Raw genomic sequence first — 22,934 nt, forward strand, 5'->3', positions numbered from 1 at the left:
ACACCATATAGAACAAATTACATACATTCCTTTCCAAAATCTAGAGGAGAAATTAGATAATTAAAGCAAATGATAAATAAACATTGTTTTATGAGTATCATATATGAAGAAAGTCATCTTAGATAAAATGAGAAAATTTAGTAAAAATCTATAAATCAAAAAGTATCTAAAAAGTTACATTAAAACAAGAAACCCAGTGCTGACAAGAGTTCAAAGTGTATAAATTATTACTAAAAATCATGGAGGATTTAGAAAATTTTTTTAATTTTATAAAATTTGCCTGAAAATTATACGACTCAGCATCTAAATATCTACCAAAAAATGTAAGAAGAATGGATAACTGACTAGATGTACAGTAAAGTCAACACACTAAAAGTTAATTATACAAACTGCATAGTGGGTATTCAGGTGTCCACTTTAAAATTCTTTCAAATTTTCATGTATTTAAAATTATTCATAACAGATTATTGAAATAATTAACTAAAGGTGTTTGGTAAGAGTTAGCTACAAGAAATTAGCACAAGACATTTTTAAATAGTAAAACAGAGAAAATAACTTAAAGTTACAAATTATGGTGTTTGCATAAAATTGAATATTAGATAACCATTAAATTGAAATAATCTTGGTTCATTTCCAAGGAAAATCATTCAATATCACATTAATTGAAGTCTATCCCCAACCACTAGTGCCAAAAAAACTGAAGTTGAACAGTTATTATGCAGACCTAGCAGAAGTAGGTCTAGTTACTTCTAGAAGTAATGACAAAAAAAAGATGTCCTTTTCACCATAGGGGACTGGAATGCAAAAGTAGGAAGTCAAGAGATACCTGGAGTAACAGGAAAATTTGGTCTCGGAGTACAAAACGAAGTAGGTCAAAGGCTAACAGAGTTTTGCCGAGAGAATGCACTGGTCATAGCAAACACCCTCTTCCAAAAACACAAAAGACTACACATGGACATCACCAGATGGTCAATACCAAAATCAGACTGATTATATTCTTTGCAGTCAAAGATGGAGAAGCTCTATACAGTCAGCAAAATCAAGACCGGGAGCTGACTGTGGCTCAGATCATAAACTTATTGTCAAATTCAGACTTAAATTGAAGAAAGAAGGGAAAACCATTAGGCCGTGCAGGTATGACCTAAATCAAATCCCTTCAGATTACACAGTGGAAGTGAGAAATAGATTCAAGGGATTAGAACTGATAGACAAAGTACCTGAAGAACTATGGATGGAGGTTCATGACACTGTACAAGAGGCGATGATCAAAACCATCCCCAAAAAACAGAAAGGCAAAAAAAAAAAAAAAAAACAGCTGTCTGAGGAGGCTTTACAAATAGCTGATGAAAGAAGAGAAGTGAAAGGCAAAGGGAAAAATGCAAGATATACCCATTTGAATGCAGAGTTCCAAAGAATAGCAAGGAGAGATAAGAAAGCCTTCCTCAGTGATCAAGGCAAAGAAGTAGAGGAAAACAATAGAATGGGAAAGATTAGAGATCTCTTCAAGAAAATCAGAGATACCAAGGGAACATTCCATGCAAAGATGAGCACAATAAAGGACAGAAACAGTATGGACAGAAGCAGAATACACAGAACTACACAAAAAAGATCTTAATGACCTAGATATCCACGACGGTGTGATCACCCACCTAGAGCCAGACATCCTGGAATGTGAAGTCAAGTGGGCCTTAGGAAGCATCAAACAAAGCTAGTGAAGGTGATAGAATTCCAGCTGAGCTATTTGAAATCCTAAAAGATGAAGCTGTGAAAGTGCTGCACTTTTCCAAATATGCCAGCAAATTTGGAAGAATCAGCAGATGCCACAGGACTAGAAAAGGTCAGTTTCCCTTTCAATCCCAAAGAAAGGCAATGCCAAAGAATGCTCAAAGTACCACCCTATTGCACTCATATTGCATGCCAGCAAAGTAATGCTCAAAATCCGTCAAGCTAGGCTTCAATAGTACATGAACCGAGAACTGCCAGATGTACAAGCTATTTCAACAAGGCAGAGGAACCAGAGATCAAACTGCCAACATCCCTTGGATCATAAAAAAAGCAAGCGAATTCCAGAAAAACAGCTCCTTCTACTTCATTGACTACACTAAAGCCTTTGACTTCAGGCAGTTCTACACTGACTAGTAATTTCTACCAATGAGTCCAAAAGGAAATCAGTCCTGAATATTCATTGAAAGGACTGATGCTGAAGCTGAAGGAAGCTCCAATACTCTGCCTATCTGCTGAGAAGAAATGATTCAGTGGAAAAGACCCTGATGCTGGGAAAGATTGAAGGCAGGAGGAGAAGGGGATGACAGAGGATGAAATGGTTGAATGGCATCACCAACTAGATGGACATGAGTTTGAGCAAGCTTTGGGAGTTGGTGATGGACAGGGAAGCCTGGCGTCTGCAGTCCCTGGGGTCGCAAAGAGTCGGATGTGACTGAGCAACTGAACTGAAAGCCTATGACTTTGTGGATCACAACAAACTGGAAAAGCCTTAAACAGAGTGGAATACCAGATCACCTGACCTGCCTCCTGAGAGACCTATAAGCAGGTCAAGAAGCAACAGTTAGAAACAGACATGGCACAACAGACTGGTTCCAAATCGGGAAAGGAGTACGTCAAGGCTGTATACTGTCACCCTGCTTATTTAACTTCTATGCAGAGCACATCATGAGAAAGGCCAGGCGGCATGCAGCACAGGCTGGAATCAAGATCGCCAGGAGAAATATCAATACCTTCAGGTATGCAGACGATATCACCCTTATGGCAGAAAGCGAAGAGGAACTAAAGAGCATCTTGATGAAGGTGAAAAAGGAGAGTTAAAAAGCTGGCTTAAAACTCAACATTCAAAAAACTAAGATTATGGCATCCCATTCCATCACTTCATGGCAAACAGATGGTGAAACAGTGGAAGACTTTATTCTGGGGGGGCTCCAAAATCACTGCAGATGATAACTGCAGGCATGAAATTAAAAGACACTTGCTCCTTGCAAGAAAAGCTATGACAAACCCAGACAACATATTAAAAAACAAAGACATTAATATGCTGACAACGGTCCATAGGGTCAAAGCTATGGTTTTTCCAGTAGACATGTACGGATGTGAGAACTGGACCATAAAAAGGCTGAGCGTTGGAGAATTGATGCTTTTGAACTGTGGTGTTGGAGAAGTTTCTTGAGAGTCCTTTGGACTGCAAGTAATATTAGTCAGTCAGTCCAAAAGGAAATCAACTCTGACTATTCATCATTGGAAGGACTGATGCTGAAGCTGAAGCTCTAATACTCTGGCCATCTGATGTGAAAGGCTGACTCACTGGGAAAGACCATGGTGCTGGGAAAGATTGAAGGCAGGAGGAGAAGGGGATGACAGAGGATGAGATGGCTGGATGGCATCACCGACTCAATGGACGTGAGCTTGAGCAAGCTCCGGCAGATGGTGAAAGACAGGGAAGCCAGGCGTGCTGCAGTCCATTCGGTCGCAAAGAGTCGGACACGACTGAGCAACTGAACAACAACAACAACAAAACTGAAGTAAACACTTGACAAATAAAAGGTAAACTGTACATGTTTTATATATAAATCCACTAATTATGAACATCTCTGTGCACATACACATATTTAAATGTATGCATATGCATAGAAAGGAGATGAAATATACTCCCAAGTGTTTACAGTAGTTATTTCTGATCGGTACAATAATGGGTATTGGGGTTTTTTTCTCTTTTTTACCAATCTTCTCACATCTTTTTGCAAATAAATCATTTGTAAACAAAAACTTTCAAGTTTAGTTTCAAATAAAGTAAGAAAGATACACAATTTCAACTATTTTTCTAGGAATGGTGATATACACAAGGCATGTTATTTTAATCTAGGTAACACGATAACCAAATATATTTCCACTGGAAATATAAACTCCATGAAGACAGAGATTTCACTAATGTAACCATGGTGCCTGTGTCTAATAGTCAGCTGATACTTAGTAAATATTTGTTGAATGACTGAAAAGGTTGATCAGAGTTTTTCACTGTAAAGAAGTCTTTCTGAAAAATGGACAAATAAAGGGATCCATGATTATGGTCCCATATACTACCATGTTCTATTTAATTCAGCAGTTCTAAATTGGGTCCACAGGTGGAAATCAAGGATTCCAGGTAAATGCATCAGGGGAAAAAGAAAGGTACATTTTTATTTACTTGCTGTTCTCTAATGAACTTTAACCTCTCCTTCACTTACTAACAGACAATCCGAGTAGTTTAGCAGTATGCATAACTCTGTAAACAACAGGAAGCAAAAATAATCTCATGTAACATCACCACTGTCGCAGATTCAGTGACAGCATTTTTTGTCATCAGTTTTCATCATGTTCGTTAGATGTGCTCCCAGATCTCACAATGCATTAAAAAGGCACATATATTTCTAGAACAAACATACACTGGCATGTTACTCAGACCAGAGAAAGCCGAACTGAAAGTCAGTAAGTGAAGAAAGCAGAGCAGTAATATCTTAACTGACAACCAAAACACCCAATAAGCTCACATGTGCAGAGGCGAGGGCAGGGCTGATGTGGAGGGCGCCAGGGCTCCTGAGGCGTCCACTGAAGAAGCTGCCAGCCCCTCAGAGCACCCCCCACCACTGCAGAGCCCGCCCCTGCCCCTCTCAGACAGCAGGGAAAGAGCGCAGTTCACGGAGGGCCCTGCACCACAGTGTCCTCTGACAGGGGTAGGCCACGGACAGATGAGAGCAAAAGCACACTTCTGAAAATGGGAGGATGATGGTCTTCACAGTGAAAATGGAGGAATTAAAAGAAATAACTCCATAAAATGTTCCAGGATGAGAGGATATTGACTTCCAGACCAAAAGGACTCACCCATACGTCCAACCACAAATGACAAAAGTAGCTCTATGCCAAGGCAAACCATCATAAAGTTTCATAGCTATGGGTATAAAAGTATTCCACAGACTGCTAGGAAGAAGCAGATTTCATACAGAGGACTAAAGATGAAAATAGCATCAAACTTCTTAATGAGAACACTGAAAGAAAGCAACAGAGCAACGCCATTAAACACTGAAGGAAAATTATTTCAAATATACGATTCTATTAAGTGTGAGAGGTAGAAAAGAGACATTTCCACACATGCAAATTCTCAAAAAAGACTTATGTCCCATATATTCGTACATCCCATACAGGAAGCGATCACAGTCTGCCCTATAAAACAAGAGACTACATCCTGAGAAAGAAGGCATGACATCTAGGCAACAGAACATCTCACAGAACAGCGAGAAGAGAACAGTAAGAATAACAGCGAAGGTAAGACACTAAGATGACCATTAATGCAAAAGTACACATTCAAGAAGTCCAGACTGTTGTCTGCTTTAAGAAAATAAATTTAACTAAGTATCTATGTATAGATACTAAAACAGGAAGGGGGAAGCTGTGGGCTCCATCACTGTTGAGATATAAAAACTAGTAAAGTAAATGAGGACAAAAGGTATTTACACAATTATAAAATGTAAATACTGAATACTTATTTAATCAAAATTAGAACTATGTTGATACTATGAAGAGATAGGAAACAGAAAAGGATAAGTGAGCTAAATCCTCATCTTTCCATAGCAAGGAAACAGCACAGATGTTCTAAAATGAATAAATCAAGAAAACACACACAGAAACAGACAGGAAATGCTTCTCTACTATTGCGTCCTTCCTGTGAACTCTGGTCTAACTCCTGGTCTCTACAAGGATTATTAATTAGCTTACATTAATAAGCTGAATATGTTCAGTTCATCTCTGTTCTTTTGCTCCTTGAGAATAAACTGCCCACAAGGAGCAATCTACTTCTACATTTGCAGGACACTGCTGATTCAGCCTAGTGAATGATGACTGCGCCCACTGACCAAACTAGAGCGTTTGCATTAACAGATGTATTCAACTCTATTAGTAAGCAACATTCCCAATCTAGCCTGTGTATTAAAGCTGTTTTCCCTCTGCCACTATTCCAACGTCTTATTTGTCAATTTATTCAGATACTGAGCAATAAAGAGACCTCAACACTTAGTGCACCAGTCAGGATTAGAACAGAAATCTGAACAGAATCTGGATAAAAGGAGTAACAGGTATCTACAAGACTCTTAGACATCAATGTCTGTGGACAGCTTGGTAGAGTCTCATGTCAAAATAGGTAAGTTATACTGCTGCAAAGGTCCATCTAGTCAAAGCTATGGTTTTTCTAGTAGTCATGTATGGATGTGAGAGTTGGACTGTGAAGAAAGCTGAGCACCGAAAAATTGATGCTTTTGAACTGTGGTGCTGGAGAAGGCTCTTGAGAGTCCCTTGGACAGCAAGGGAGATCCAACCAGTCCATCCTAAAGGAAATCAGTCCTGAATATTCATTGGAAGGACTGATGCTGAAGCTGAAACTCCAATACTTTGGCCACCTGATGCGAAGAACTAACTCATTGGAAAAGACCCTGATGCTGGGAGGGATTAGGGGCAGGAGGAGAAGGGGATGACAGAGGATGAGATGGCTGGATGGCATCACCGATGCGATGGACATGAGTGTGGGTAAACTCCAAGAGTTGGTGATGGACAGGGAGGTGTTGGGAGCCAGCGTGAGGAACTCCGCCCATGGCAAAGGCCATGAGGAAGGAAGCTTGGCATATGCAAAGGCGTGATCAAGCCTCAGGAGACCCCCTGTTCCCGAGCATCTACCCCCAAAACCAGAGTACTTTATGGGGAGCTCTTCCCCATAACCATTTCTCTCAGAGAAGGAGTTAACTTGCAACTCCAGTTAATAAAAATTCCTGGGCGTGACAAGAGTGTTTCAACTTACGAACTCTGGAGGTTCTCTGGCCAGCCTGATCAGGCTCGTCCAGCCGCATGTGATTGTTTACAGCCTCCCAACTGTGAGAGGCACGGGATGTTTTAAAACTTTCTAAATACAGACTCTTTTGAGAAGTTAGAAGATTATTAGTATCGCATTAGTAGGTTGATTAGGAATTATATTGGTGAAGGGTTTTTTCATTTGTCCTGCCAATAATTACTGCTAATTCCCTGCCCTGGGTGTGACAAGGATGTCTCAGGTCAAACCTCTGCTGACAGACTAGCTTGTGTGACAGCCTCTCAGCCATAAATAGCACAGAGAGTTTGGAGTATTAGCATAGGGCTTTTTTCATTGATGAGTCAATGATTGCCATCAGGCCTCCATATCCTTAGGCACCTGGGAATATATTAATCAATGTATTTGGAATATAGAAAAGGAAATATAGTAGTTTTTTGATGTTAGCAATACTAGACTTTTTGAGTTAATGAATCTTCTCTTTTGTTATAGATCACTGTACTTTGTTATAAATCACTATAAATCACTATGCTATGTAACTTTATCACTATCTTAAGACAAAATAGATCTTAAGGGGAACATTGGTGAAGGGTTTACATTTGTTGAGCCAATACTTGCTGCTAAATCTCCATATTCCTGTCCTTATAATGAATATAACTAGCATATAGGAGAAATAAGTATTAACCTTTAAGATTAATCATGTTAAACCTTAGGTTAAGTAAATTCCTTTCTTGATTGTAACTCACTACACCCTCACCCTATAGGAATGCAACTTTATTTGGAGGGTGGCGCCTGATTTAAGAAAAAATCACCCCTGGAAAAATAAGTTTTCTGGTTAACTGACCGGTATCAGAAAGGGCCATAAAATGTCAGCAGACCTCATGGCTAAAAGATGATGAAACTCATAAGACCTTTGTATAATTTTATATGAAGCACCTGATTGTGACAAGGGTCAGGTCTGCTGACCCCCCGCGTGACTCTGTATTCATCCCTATGTATAACAAAAAGGTATACAAACAAACCTGAAAAATAAAGAAATCGGATCAGTTTCTGGAAGACTGATTCCCCCGTGTCGTTTCTTTCTTGCTCTCCGCTTTCCTGGCTGAATTACCCTCTGAAATGTGGGTACTCACCAAGCCTGCTAATTCTGCCTGGGTTTCTGAGATCGGACCGGGGAGGCCTCAGTGCCTCCTCTCCTTCGGGAGAATGGAAAGACTCCTGTGGCCTACGTAGGTGGTGATTGATATTCCATGTAAACCAGTTATTCAGCCTCTTTTCTCCACTAATTCTCCTACTACACTATCTGTTTCTAATCTCCCTCTATATCTGTAATTAAATAAGTTTTTTCCAGGACGCCAACTCCGTCCCCACCTTTGAATCACCCTGGATCCACTGGGGCTGGACCCCGGCAGGGATGCCTGGTGTGCTGCGGTTGATGGGGGGGTCGCAAAGAGTCAGACACGACTGAGCGACTGAACTGAACTGAATACTTCTGCAGTCTGGAAAAGATGTTTAAACCAATTACATGGTGTTTTGACCTTAGCAAGTAGCTCTGATGGCTTTATCTATAAACAAGTGACTGTGACTTTCCATAGAGCAAACAGCCACATGGGCAGCATACATACATAAGAACCACTGTAATGGTCCCAGCTGATATTAGCAGCACGGGACCCTAATAACTTACTAGGGAAGAGCATTTCAAGGGACAATCACCATCATTTAGTCTCACTGAAGAAACTGATGTTCTGTTTTAGACAGCCTCACTAAACATACCAGGAAAGACTGCATCCGTGTTGGTGTCTATCTGTACTAGTCACTGTTACCCCAAATAAATGTTCTAAAGTTCCAGAAATAAATTTAATCAAGAAGGTAAAAGATCTGTACTCTGAAAACTATAAAACAATGATGAAAGAAACTGAAGATGACACAAATAAATGGAAAGATAAACCATTCACGTGGACTAGAAGAATATTGTTAAAATGACTATACTAACCAAAGTAGTCTACGTATTCACTGCAATACCAATGGTATTTTTCACGGAACTAAAACAAATCATCATAAAATTTATATGAAACCACAGAAGACTTCAAATAATCAAAACAATCCTTAGAAAAAAGAAAAAAGCTGGAAGCATCACACACTTGATTTCAAACTATACTACAAAGCTACAGTAATCAAAACAGTATGATACTGGCACAAAAGCAGGCACAGATCAACGGACAGAACAAGGAGCCCAGAAGTAAACATACACACACACATTCACACCCAGCCTGCCCTTCAGTGCTGTTTGCATCTGACATGCCAGGCACAATCTGAACTCTCATTCTTCACCAAGTAAATGGTCTTAGGTAACAAAGACACAGAACCCCAGTATGTCATTTAGGAGGCTATGAATCTCTATCAATTCAAGTCCAGTATCTGGTTCCCTAGGAAAGGTGCAAGTCGAATGAGCAGTCATAGAAACTCTCCTCCAACTCTCATGTGTCAAGGGCACCCATCAGTCAGCTCTGAAGGAAAGCATTTAATACAGAGGGTGTTGGCACTTAAATGAAGCCACCTATTCATCCATAGTTCACTTTAGCACATAATACCAGTTAGAACTATAAACAGACTAAATCAATATAAACAGGATTATCCTTGACTTATTCTTTTCCTCTTTATAACAGTCATTTAAGATTCTTTTCCTCTTTATAATAGTCATTTAAGATTAGTCACAGTTTTGCTCAAGAACCTTGGGTGTTAGTCACTCAGTCATGTCCAACTCTGTGATCCCATGGATGTAGCCCACCAGGCTCCTCTGTCCACGGAATTCTCCAGACAGGAATACTGGAGTGGGAAGCCATTACTTTCTCCAGCGGGGGAGTCTTTTCAACTCAGGGATCAAACCCAGGTCTCCTGAATTGCAGGCAGATTCTTTACCTTCTGAGCACCAGGGAAGCCCTTAGAACTCCAAAGGTACTTTTCAAAATTTTCTCTAAAATACCTGGAGATGATTTTCCCTGAATCTCAAAATTTAACTAAAATTTTGCACACTACCCTTAAGAATTTACAAAAGAGAATATGTTTTAACGAGCTATTTGCTGTTACTGGGTCACTTTTTAAATAAAACAAATGCCTTAGGAAGCATATAATTCGACAAAGAATCGAGATAACTGAAACCACAACACAGACTGCACTGGGATGAAGTGAGATCAGGTTTCCAAGGTCACAGGAAGGGGTCAAAACCAGTAGTGAAAACATATTCTTAAAACATGAGGCATGCTTTCAACAGAAGAGGGGATTTGTTCCTCCTTTCCATTACTGCTGTCTCACCACTGTCACTATTACACACAGACAAAAGAAAGCAGCGAGAAACACCCAATCCGTATCTCACAGTAACTCCGCCCAACTACACTAAACATTCATGTTTGTGAAATCATAAAAATAACAATTTCATAATTTGATTCAGTAGTTTCATCATAGGTAGTAGAGGAACACAAACAATGAGATATCAGAAAGCAAAGCAAATTTTTCAAACTGCCACTCATCTGACCCACTTTAAGGACTCAAAGTTGAATCTTTTTCCTAGATTTATATTGTTTGACTTTACAAACAGTGAAAACATTATGCAAGTTATAAGCCAGACCCAGAAGAGTTAGAAGTGTGTGAGTCCACTCAATGAGGCAGCTAGAATAGGTCCTGAAAGTATGCTGATTAGAAATCAGGATAGAGCCCACGACGGTCACACAACGTAGTGAGCGTCCGTGATGCCACTGACTTGCACACGTAAAAGTTGTTAAAATGAAAACCTTGCTAAAATAGTAAATATTATGAAGCGTCTACCACAGTAAAAAAAACACCACCACCACACTGAAAAAACAAATGCCAGTAAAACTTGAGATTAAAAAAAATAATAAGTCAACAGGAAGTGATGTTTCTTTCCAAACCTGTTTTTTCTAATTATAATTATTTTAACATAATTACAGTATATATTAAATAAACTGACTTAAATGAGAAAGAAAAAGAATGCTCATGCTATAAAAAGTAGGTTGAATGTTCTACATTCAATGAGAACAAGCCATGAAAACATGCCAATAAATTAGTTTTCAGTAAGACACTATAAAATTATAATAACACGGGGAAAATCACAACCTCAAAGAAGCTGCACCCATATTCCTGTCCCACTTCAATTCTTAATAAAAACTGAAAGTCAGCAGCACCACATCACTGTTATACTTCAAATAAAATTTATCCATCCATCACACACTCAGTCACGTCTGACTCTTTGCAACCCGATGGACTGCAGCCCACCAGCCTCCTCCGTCCATGAGATTCTCCAGGCAAGAATACTGGAGTGGGCTGCCATTTCCTCCTCCAGGGGATCTTCCCGACCCAGGAATCAAACCTGTGTCCCCAGCATTGCAGGCAAATTCTTTACCACTGAGCTGTGGGTCAATCTATATAAGTAAAAGAAAGTAAAACTCTATCTCTAATTCAAGAAAAACGCCTTGACTCTATATCAAAAGATTCACTAAATGAATCTACAATTATATAGCACTTTTAATTTAAATGTTTATCACACATATTGATTTTGTGATTCTATCATTTAACTGAATTTCAGTTAACTGACCAACTTCCATTCTCAGGCCTGTTAGGTGAGAAGATTTACACTGAATTTTTTTTTTCTTTAATTTTAAAATCTTTAATTCTTACATGCGTTCCCAAACATGACCCCCCCCCTCCCACCTCCCTCCCCACAACATCTCTCTGGGTCATCCCCATGCACCAGCCCCAAGCATGCTGTATCCTGCGTCAGACATGGACTGGCGATTCAATTCTTACATGATAGTATACATGTTAGAATGCCATTCTCCCAAATCATCCCACCCTCTCCCTCTCCCTCTGAGTCCAAAAGTCCGTTATACACATCTGTGTCTTTTTTCCTGTCTTACATACAGGGTCGTCATTGCCATCTTCCTAAATTCCATATATATGTGTTAGTATACTGTATTGGTGTTTTTCTTTCTGGCTTACTTCACTCTGTATAATCGGCTCCAGTTTCATCCATCTCATCAGAACTGATTCAAATGAATTCTTTTTAACGGCTGAGTAATACTCCATTGTGTATATGTACCACAGCTTTCTTATCCATTCATCTGCTGATGGACATCTAGGTTGTTTCCATGTCCTGGCTATTATAAACAGTGCTGCGATGAACATTGGGGTACATGTGTCTCTTTCAATTCTGGTTTCCTCGGTGTGTATGCCCAGCAGTGGGATTGCTGGGTCATAAGGTAGTTCTATTTGCAATTTTTTAAGGAATCTCCACACTGTTCTCCATAGTGGCTGTACTTACACTGAATTTTAACAATGCATACCTGTACCTCACTGGGTTGTGGAGGTTTTTTTTTTTAATAACACAATTAGAAATGCGTATTGGCACACTGAAAAGCATATGAAAGTACTAAGTAAACATCTTATACATTATAATTACTATCAATGGGTAAAGAAGGAAGCTATTAGAACACTATTCACTAGGATTTATGAGAAGAAAAAATTTTATAAGTACTATAAATTCCCATGAAGAGGGCTTCTTGAATTATATGAAGCCTCAATACTCCCAGCTACAGATGGAAAATATTTTCTATAGTCATTGAATTGTACATCCCAGCTTAAAATCCTATATATGGTCTCACATGACAAGATTCAGAAATCAAGCAAAACAGAAAGAGAATATTGGCTCCATAACTTCCCAACTATGTGAACATGGGTAAGTTATTTAACTTTCAAAAGATTCAATTTTTCATCCTGAAATACTTCAGGGCTACTGTGAAGCTTAAAGTGGATAACAAAATATGAAAGCACAAAATACAATGCCTGTCACATAAAAAGCACCCAAAATACATTTACTCCCCATTGTCAACTGTGATGCTAATTTAGAGACAGAATGCTTAAAACACTCTTAAAACTACCTAACTATAAAACATTTTGATAAAGAATGCTTCTCAAGATCTCTATTTTCTCACCCTCACTGTAAGTAACAATCATCATTACAGGGACAAAAAATGGGTGTTTGGCTTCCCAGGTGGCACCGGTTGGTAAAGACTCCACCTGCCAATGCAGGAGACACAGGTGCCATTCCTGGGTCGGGGAGATCCCCTGGAGAAGGAGATGGCAACCCATTCCAGTATTTTTGCCTGGAAAACTCATGGGGAGAGGAGTCAGGCAGGCCACAGTCCGTGAGGTCACAAAGAGTCAGACACGATTAAGCAGGCATACAAGGATGCCATGTGCAGAGGGAAGGAAATGAGCTAAATGGGTTGAGTATGAACTCAAGGCACCTCTGGATATGAATGCCAGCCCTATCACTTACTACTTTATCTCAGATAAATTACTAACAGCCTCTCTGTAACAACTTACTCATCTATAAAAATGAAATAATACCAATCTCACAGAGTGGCAGTAAATCAAGAGAGAAGTTAAATGTATGAATATACAGTCAGAATATATGAACAGTGGCTGACACATGGCAGAGCACCGAAGAACTGATGCTTTGGAACTGTGGTCCTGGAGAAGATTCTTGAGAGGCCCTTGGACTACCAGGATATCAAACTTGTGAATCCTAAGATAAATCGATCCTGAATATTCATTGGAAGGACTGATGCTGAAGCTGAAGCTCCAATATGCTGGCCACCGATGCGAAGAGCCCACGCACTGGAAAAGACCCTAATGCTGGAAAGACTGAGGGCAAGAGAAGGGAGCGACAGAGGATGAGATGGCTGGATGGCATCACCGACTCACTGGACATGATTTGGAGCAAACCCCGGGAGATGGTAAAGGACAGGGAGGCCTGGAGTGCTGCAGTCCATGGGGTCACAAAGAGTTGGACACAACTGAGTCACTGAACAGCAACACAGAGGTTACATACCTGCTCTTTATTTAACTGACTATCACTAGAGCATGTAGAGATAGATTAGATGAGACTGAGTTTCCTTTATCTCATAGAAATTCGGCATTTCTCTCTTTCCTTTATTGTGGTAAAATGTATGTAACATCAAGTCGCTCCTTTAACCACGTTTAGGCACACAATTCAGTGGCATTATTTCCATGGTGTTGTGCAGCCATCCCCACTATTCCCAAAACTTTCTCATCCCCTCAGACAGAAACTGCCTACCCATTAAGCAACAAGTACCCATTCCCGGGGCTGCCCCAGCAGCTCAGTGGTAAAGAATCCACCTGTCATGCACTAGATGCAAGTTTGATCCCTGGGTCAGGAAGATCCCCTGGAGGAGGGCATGGCAGCCCACTCCAGTATCCTTGCCTGGAGAATCCCATGGACAGAGGAGCCTGGCAGGCCACAGTCCACGGGGTCAGAGTCGGACACGACTGAAGCCAACTGAGCACCCATTCTCCACTTCCCCTACCCCATGAAACACTCTACCTGCCATCTGTCTCTATGTATTTGCCTCTAGGAGGTAATTTATAGGGCTTCCCCGTTGGCTCAGCAGTAAAGAATCTGCCTGCAAAGCAGGAGACCCAGGAGACCCAGGTTCAATCCCTGGGTTGGGAAGATCCCATGGAGGAGGGCATGGCAACCCACTTCAGTACTCTGGCCTGGAGAATCCCAAGGACAGAGGAGCCTGGCAGGCTACATAGGGTCACACAGTCAGACATGACTTAAGTGACTAAAACAGGTAATTTATATAAGTAGAATCTTACAGTATTTGTTCTTTGTGTCCAGTCTATTTAACTTGGCATGTGTTTTCAAAGTTCACTCATACAGTAACAGGTACAGCATTTCATTCCATTAGAAGGCAATGGCACCCTACTCCAGTACTCTTGCCTGGAAAATCCCATGGACAGAGGAGCCTGGAAGGCTGCAGTCCATGGGGTCACTAAGGGTCGGACACAACTGAGTGACTTCACTTTCACTTTTCACTTTCATGCACTGGAGAAGGAAATGGCAACCCACTCCAGTATTCTTACCTGGAGAATCCCAGGGACGGGGGAGCCTGGTGGGCTGCCATCTATGAGGTCGCACAGAGTCGGACACAACTGAAGTGACTTAGCAGCAGCAGCGTAAGGCCTAATAGTATTTCATCACACATACATACATTTCATTCACTCATTCACCTCAATGGACACTTGGGTTGTTCCTACCCTCTATTATGAATAATGATAAATGAAAACAAGTAAACAAGGATCTATTCCAGTCACTATGTATTTAGGGAAGAATTACTGGGTCATATGACCAACCTAGATAGCATATTGAAAAGCAGAGACATTACTTTGCCGACTAAGGTCCGTCTAGTCAAGGCTATGGTTTTTCCTGTGGTCATGTATGGATGTCAGAGTTGGACTGTGAAGAAAGCTGAGCGCCGAAGAATTGATGCTTTTGAGCTGTGGTGTTGGAGAAGACTCTTGAGGGTCCCTTGGACTGCAAGGAGATCCAACCAGTCCATTCTAAAGGAGATCAGCCATGGATGTTCTTTGGAAGGAATGATGCTAAAGCTGAAACTCCAGTACTTTGGCCACCTCATGCGAAGAGCTGACCCATTGGAAAAGACTCTGATGCTGGGAGGGATTGGGGGCAGGAGGAAAAGGGGATGACAGAGGATGAGATGGCTGGATGGCATCACCGACTCGATGGACATGAGTCTGAGTGAACTCCGGGAGTTGGTGATGGACAGGGAGGCCTGGCGCGCTGTGATTCATGGGCTCGCAAAGAGTCAGACATGACTGAGCGACTGGACTGACTGAGTGACTGATGATAGTTCTACATTTAATCTTTTGATGAACCACCAAATTCTTCCACAGCACATGCAACACTGTTTCTGTTCCTGATCTTAGGGGAAAACTGTTTAGCTATTCACCGTTGAGTATATCAGCTGCACTTCAGTCACATATCATCTTTATCATGTTGAGAAAGTACCTTTCTATTCCTATTTCATTGTGTGTTTTATCAAGGAAAGGGGTTTGACCACCAAATGCATTTTCTGTGCCAATTAAGATGATTATATGGGTGCTTCTTCCTTCATTCTGGTAACGCAGTGCATTACATTGACTGATTTTTGTATGTTGAGTCATCCTCCCATTCATGGGATAAATTATGCTCGGTCATAGTATATAATCCTTTTAACATGTTGTTGAATGCTGTTTGCTGTATTTTGTTGCAGATTTCTGCATCTATAGCCATTAAACATATTAGTCTATAGTTGTCTTTTCTTGCAGTGTCTTTGCCTGGCTTTAGAATCAGGGTAATGCTGGCCTCACAGAAACTACCAAGTGTTGCTTTATTTTAAATATTTTGAAAGAGTTTGAGAGACAGATCGGTATTATTTCTTCCTTACCTGTTAGACCAAATTTAACAGGGAAGTCATCTGATTTCAGACTTCGCTTTGTTGAAAGGATTTTTACTTCTGATTCAATCTCCTTACTTGTTACAAATCTGCATTCAGATTTTCTGCTTATCTCCGCATCAGTGTTGTAGCTTGTACATTTCTAGGAGTTTACCCATTTCATCTAGGCTATCCAGTTTTTGTTGTATATAGTTGTTCATAATTTTCTTATATAATCCTTTTTATTTCTATAGTTAGTGGTAATGTCTGCTCTTAAATTTCCCATTTAGTAAGTTGAGTCTTCTTTTTTACTTAGTCAATCTAGTTAAAGGTTTGTCATTTTTGCTGGTATTTTCAAAGATATCAGTTTTGGTTTCATTGATTTTCTCTATAACTTTTCTGCTTTCTAGTTCATTTTTCTGTGCTCTGATCATCATTTCTTTCCTTCTGTTAGCTTTGGATTTAGTTTGGTCTTCTTTTGTAAGTTCCTCCAGGTATTAAATTACGCACTTCAGTATCCTTCCCAGGTTGGACAGAGGAGCTCAGTGGGAGTCCATGGGGTGGCAAAGGGCTGGACACAACTCAGCAACTGAGCAACCATGCCAAGTGCCCAATTAAGTTCTCCAGGTGTGCAGTTAAGTTACTTATTTCAGATTTTTCTTCTTTTGTAAACATAAACTTTTACAATATAAATCTCTCTGAATACTATTTTTATTGCCATAATTTTGGTATATTGTATTTTCATTTTCATTCAATATATTTTCCAATTTCCCTTGTGATTTCTTCATTGTCCCATTGGTTGTATAGGAGAATATTATTTACCTTACAGACATTTGTGTATTTTTCAGTTTTCTTTCTGTTATTGATTCTTAAATTCACGTCACTATGGTCAAAAAAGATTCTTGTATGGCTTCAATCTTGCCAAATTTATTAAAAGTTGTTTGTGACTGGAGATACGGTCTAACTTTGAGACTATTTCACGCACACTCTTTTGCTGCTAAGTGCAGTCCACTGTCTGCATCCGTCAGCAGATACATGCTGTAACTGGTTCACAGCACTGTGCAAGCCCTTTTTTGATCTTTTTCTGGTTGTTCTCTCCATTACTGAAAGCAGGGTATTAACATCTCCAACTATTAATGTGAAACTGTCTTTTCCTCCCTTAAAGTCTTTATATATTTAGGAGCATTTTTCCTTTATATATTTAGGAGCTGTGTTGTTTGGGTCATATGCTTGTAACTGATGTATCTTTCCGATGAATTGACATTTTTATCAATCTGTAATGACCTTCATTGCTTCCTGTAACCTTTTTAATTAAAATTTTTTTTCATAATAATACAGATCCTCAATTTACAATAGACTTAATTCCTGATAAACCTGTAAGTTGAAAATATCCTAAGTCAAAAATGCACTAATACACTAATCAACTGAACACCACAGGAGAGCCTAGCCTACCATAAACAGGCTCAGAAGACTTATATCAGCCTATAGTTGGGCAAAACGCCCTCACATGAAGCCTACTTTATAACAAAGCCTATAGTTGGGCAAAACCCCCTCACATGAAGCCTACTTTATAACAAAGTGTTGAGCACCTTGTATAACTTCACCAAAAGTGAGAGAGAGAACAGCAGTACGGGTACAGAGTGGCTGTTGCTGTGACAGCTGTCTACCCTCATGACTGTGTGCCTGACTGGGAGCCTCAGCCCACTGGCACTGCCCAAAAACCTGAGTGTCGTATCCCAGGAAAAGACAAAAGTTCAAAATCTGAAGTGCAGCACCTATTGAACACCATCATAAAGTCAAAAAATTATTCAGGCAAAACACCGTAAGTTGAGGAGCACTACAGCTTCCTTGGTTACTAGAGTTCGAGTGGAATAATTCTTTCCATTTTTGTTAACTTTCAACCTCATTGTGTCAATATCTAAAAGGGATGTTTTTTGGACTTTATATGCATGGTTGATTTTTTTTTTTATTCTGCCAATCTTTGCCCTTTAATTAGAGAACTTAATCCAATTATAATCAAAGTAAGTTCTGCAGTCATGAAATTAAAAGATGCCTGCTCCTTGCAAGGAAAGCTATGACAGACCTAGACAGCTTATTACAAAGCAGAGATATCACTTTGCCAACAAAGGTCCATATAGTCAAAGCTATGTTTTTTCCAGAAGTCATGTATGGATGTGAGAGCTGGACCATAAAGAAAGCTGATTATCCTAATTTTACAAAGAAATTCTCTCCTTGGCTTTTTCCTCTCAGGCCTTGTGTGATCCAGTGCATGATTCAGCCATAATCTTCTGCCCCAACGACTGCAGATTTTTGTATTTGCTTACAATACCCACCCTGAATATATTTTGAATTAGGTGAAACAAACATGAGCATCATACATGAGTCCTTTAAGAAGCTCCCAAGCGGGTCAGAACACACACACACAGTGGACTGTGAATAAAGTCTGCTCTGCTCTCTGTGGAACTAGGGACATACACTGGGAGCTCAGGCTATTTCTTCGGTGCTGCTGCCAAGCCGGGGAAGGCAGGAGGCGCAGACAAGCAAAGCGTCACAGAGCTCTGTCACTGTCTTTAAACTGCCTTTCCCTGCCAGCGTTCACTCTGCTGTCAAACACTGTTTTTCTGAATTCTGGCAAAGTTGGTTGTGATGATTTCTGTTTGTTTTCAAACGTTTCTATGGAGGAATGGGGTTTGGGAGCTGTCCACTCCATCATTCTGCTGATCTTACTTTACATATTCATTTTTAAAGGCCTAAAAACCCGTAATAGAGCAAGACCCAAATTTACCAACACAACATCTATTATCTTGTACATTTTAACCTAGGAGATGCCTTCAGTGACTATTTCCAGAATTTCTACAGAGATCCATTAACTGGATTGAGGGGTTAAACTGTTGTAATCAAATACGAACAGTCACATAAAATATTAACTTAATGGATACAATTTCTTAGATTTCTTTGAATACTTTCACTACTCTGCTGTCTCCTGTTTGCTGTGACGTGCTAGATAGGAGTAAAATACTAGAAAAACATACACAGCCTACTATTCTTAATTAAATAGCTCTTTTCCCCCCTAAATACGTGATTTTAGTTTTACAAGATATATATAAATAATTGAAATATGGTAATGATAATTTTAATAGAAATAAGAATATCAGGATTTCAAGGTGGTATTTCACAAAGAACAGAGAATATGGCAAAAAAAAAGCTTATCAGGTATTTCACCAAAAGTTTAAGAAATATTGTGAGGTGAATGCAATACTTAATATATTAAATTTTAGACCCATTACAACTCCAAACTAAAATGATTTACATCACTGCTTTTATAAACTTAAGTCAAAAAATACATTCAAACAGATGGAGAGATACACAGTTACTTGGATCGGAAGAACCAATATTGTGAAAATGACTATAGTGCCCAAAGCAATCTACAGATGCAAGGCAATCCCTATCAAACTACCAATGGTATTTTTTCACAGAATCAGAAAAAAAATAATTTCACAATTTGTATAGAACACAAAAGACCCCTAATAGCCAAAACAATCTTGAGAAAGAAAACAGGAGCTGGAGGAATTAATCTTCCTGGCTTCCCACGTGGCTCAGTGGTAAAGAACCTGCCTGCCAATGCAGGAGACGCAAAAGACGCAGGTTTGATCTCTGGGTCCGGAAGATCTCCTAGAAAAGGAAACGGCAATCCACTCTAGCACTCCTGCCTAGAAAACTCCATGGACAGAGGGGCATGGCAGGCTACAGTCCATGGGGTCACACAGAGCTGGACACGACTGACCACACAGCACGACTTCAACTATACCTCAAAGATACAGTCATCTAGACAGTGCAGCACTGTCACAGAAACAGACACGAAGAGCAACGTGACAAGACAGAACGCCCAGAGATAAGCTACACCCCCACGGGCACCTTACCTTTGACAAAGGAGGAATATACAGTGGAGAATACAGTAAGAATATATAATGCAAGAATATACAAAGGAGAAAAGACACCCTCTTCAATAAGTAGGGCTGGGAAAACTGGACACAGCATATAAAAAAATGAAACGAGAACAACTCCTAACACTATACACAAAAACAAACTCAAAATGGATTAAAGGCTTAAATATAGGTTCAGAAACTATAAGCTCTTAGAGGAAAACATAGGCAGTATACTGCTTGACATAAACCACAGCAAGATCCTCTATGACCCACCTCCTATTTATAGAAATAAAAACAAAAATAAACAAGTAGGATCTAATTAAACTTAAAAGCTTTTACAAAGCAAAGGAAACTATAAACAAGTTTAAAAAATAACCCTCAGGATGGGAGAAAATAACAGCAAATTAAACAACAAAGGGTTAATCTCCAAAATTTACAAGCAGCTCAGGCAGCACTGGAAAAAACAAACAACCCAATCAAAAAATGGGCAAAAAACCTAAACAGACGTTATTCAAAGACATACGGATAGCTAATAAACACATGAAAAGATGCTCAACATCACTCAGTATTAGAGAACTGCGAATCAAAGCTACAATGAGGTATCACCTCACACAGGTCAGAATGGCCATCATCAGAAAATCTACAAACATAAATACTAAAGAGGGTGTGTGCTCTTGCATTGTTGGTGGGAATGCAAACTGATGGAGAAGAGTATGGAGATTCCTTAAAAAACTAGGAATAAAACTACCATATGACCCAACAGTCCCACTACTGGGCACATACCCTGAGGAAACCATAACTGAGAGAGACACATGTACCCCAGTGTTCACTGCAGCGCTGTTTACAACAGCCAGGACATGGGAGCAACCCAGACGCCCACCAGCAGATGAATGCAGAACAGGCAGAGGCATAGACACACCTGGAATAGTGCTCAGCCACCAGGCTGGAGTCAGTTCGAATGAGGTGGATGAACCCAGAGCCAATTATACAGAGTGAAGCAAGTCAGAAAGAGAAAAACAGATGTCACAGATTAACACATATATATGGAATCTAGAGAGATGGTACTGATGACCCTAGTCGCAGGGCAGCGATGGAGGCAGACACAGAGAACAGACTTGTGGACACAGCAGGGGAAGGGGCAGGTGTGAGGACTTCAGAGAGAAGACGGGAACACATACCCTACCGTGTGTGAGACAGCCAGCCGGCGGAGGCTGATGTATCATGTAAGGAGCTCAAACTCGGTGTTTCACAGACAGCCCAGAGGCGTGGGACAGGGTGGGAGGCAGGTTCAAGACTGAGGGGACATATGTACATGTTGATGTATGGCAGAAACTAACATAATATTGTAAAGCAATTATCCTCTAATTAAAAATAATTTTTTTAAGAAACACATTCATATGGTATTTGCTAAAGTCAACTAAAATTATAGTAGTTATGATAAAAATATATTTTTAAAGATATTATCAATAAAATACATGTATACCATTCTAAAACATTTGTCAGTTTTTACTAACAGGAAAATATTCCTAAAACTTTTTAACTTGATCTGTAGAATAAACAGTTTAATTGCTATGTTTATGAGTAGAAAAGAAAATACCAGGAAAATTCATCAATTATGAAAGTTCCATCCTAGGCCTTTGAAACTTTATTATACATTTTTAAGTTGTTAATTCACTAAAACTGTAATACACTCCACAGCAGAGCTTATCAAATACCAATGAGAAATTAATTTACTGAGGGAATCAAGATCAATATTTATTCAACATAATAGTATAGAACAGAAAATTGCTTCATGAAACTTTTACTTGTATTTTATGTATACATGAAAAGCCATTCTCTACTATACTACTCCACAACACTATTTCATCAGAACAAAGAGGCTAAAAGGGGACATACACCCCCGACCTTAGCACAGTCTTAAGCATAGGAAAGGATTTCTCACTGAACTGCAGTGAGGTTCAGATGCAATTACTTTGAAAAATTACTTGGGATGAACAGAAACTCAGAGAACAGATTCATATACACAGCGGCGGGGGGTGGGGAGTGAGCAGGAGAGGCTGAGAGAATTGAGAGAGCAGTACTGAAATGCATACATTTATCACGTGTAAACAGACAGCTAATAGAAAGGTGCTGTATAACGCAGGGAGCTCAGCCCAGCACTCTGTGACAACCCAGAGGGGTGGGATGGGTTGGGAAGCGGGAGGGAGGTTCAAGACAGGGGGAACACATATGTATACCCATGGCTGATTCACACTGATGTACGGCAGAAACTAACGCAGCCCTGTAAAGCAATTATCTGCATACTAAAAATAATTTTTAAAAATATTGAAAATTGAAATACTGAAAATATTTAAAATTGAAAATATTGATTTTTTTAAAAGAAAAATATATAAATTTTTTTAATTAGGATGAAAAAGATTTAAACTATTTTATTACTTTTATCAGGTTATTTCTTCATATATAACTAATTCATAATTCAGAAACCATAAAAATCTGAAGCAAACTTCTAATCAGTCATAAATTTTCAGGTTTCAAAACATATCACATCCTAGGAAAGATTTACATAATTAGTCTCAAAGCTGTAAACATCAGATAAATTCATACCACTTAAGTAGCATATTAAATCTTGCTCCTTAAAGAACTCTCTAGTTTCCCTCTATTTCAACCATAAATATGACTTTACTCTACTGTAAGGTATGCACCATGGCACTCTGCTCAGCTGGCACCTATTTGTGTTACATCAGATTTAAATATATAACAAATTTAATCCATTTCTTAATAAATACACAGACTTTTTAAAATGTTTCACTGCAAAGTATAATTTGCTGAGAAATTTCTAATCACAAAAAAAAATCA

The 22,934-nt window shown here is 39.5% G+C and overlaps 1 protein-coding gene across 6 annotated transcripts in view; it reads right to left on the minus strand.

Moving 5' to 3' along the window:
• The window catches only part of FBXL17 (F-box and leucine rich repeat protein 17), a 513,866-nt gene that overhangs the window by 468,418 nt on the left and 22,514 nt on the right, over positions 1-22,934 (minus strand). For 4 of the 6 annotated variants that reach the window (XM_060416076.1, XM_060416077.1, XM_060416079.1 and 1 more), the window contains exon 4: positions 3,396-3,503. The exons of the other annotated variants lie outside the window; for them this stretch is intronic. In XM_060416076.1, the coding sequence (XP_060272059.1) occupies positions 3,396-3,503 (108 nt within the window). The remainder of the gene's footprint in view (positions 1-3,395; positions 3,504-22,934) is intronic. 6 annotated transcript variants of the gene reach the window in all.

The sequence above is a fragment of the Ovis aries genome, chromosome 5 (genome assembly GCF_016772045.2).
Source record: "Ovis aries strain OAR_USU_Benz2616 breed Rambouillet chromosome 5, ARS-UI_Ramb_v3.0, whole genome shotgun sequence".
NCBI classification, from domain to species: Eukaryota; Metazoa; Chordata; class Mammalia; order Artiodactyla; family Bovidae; genus Ovis; species Ovis aries.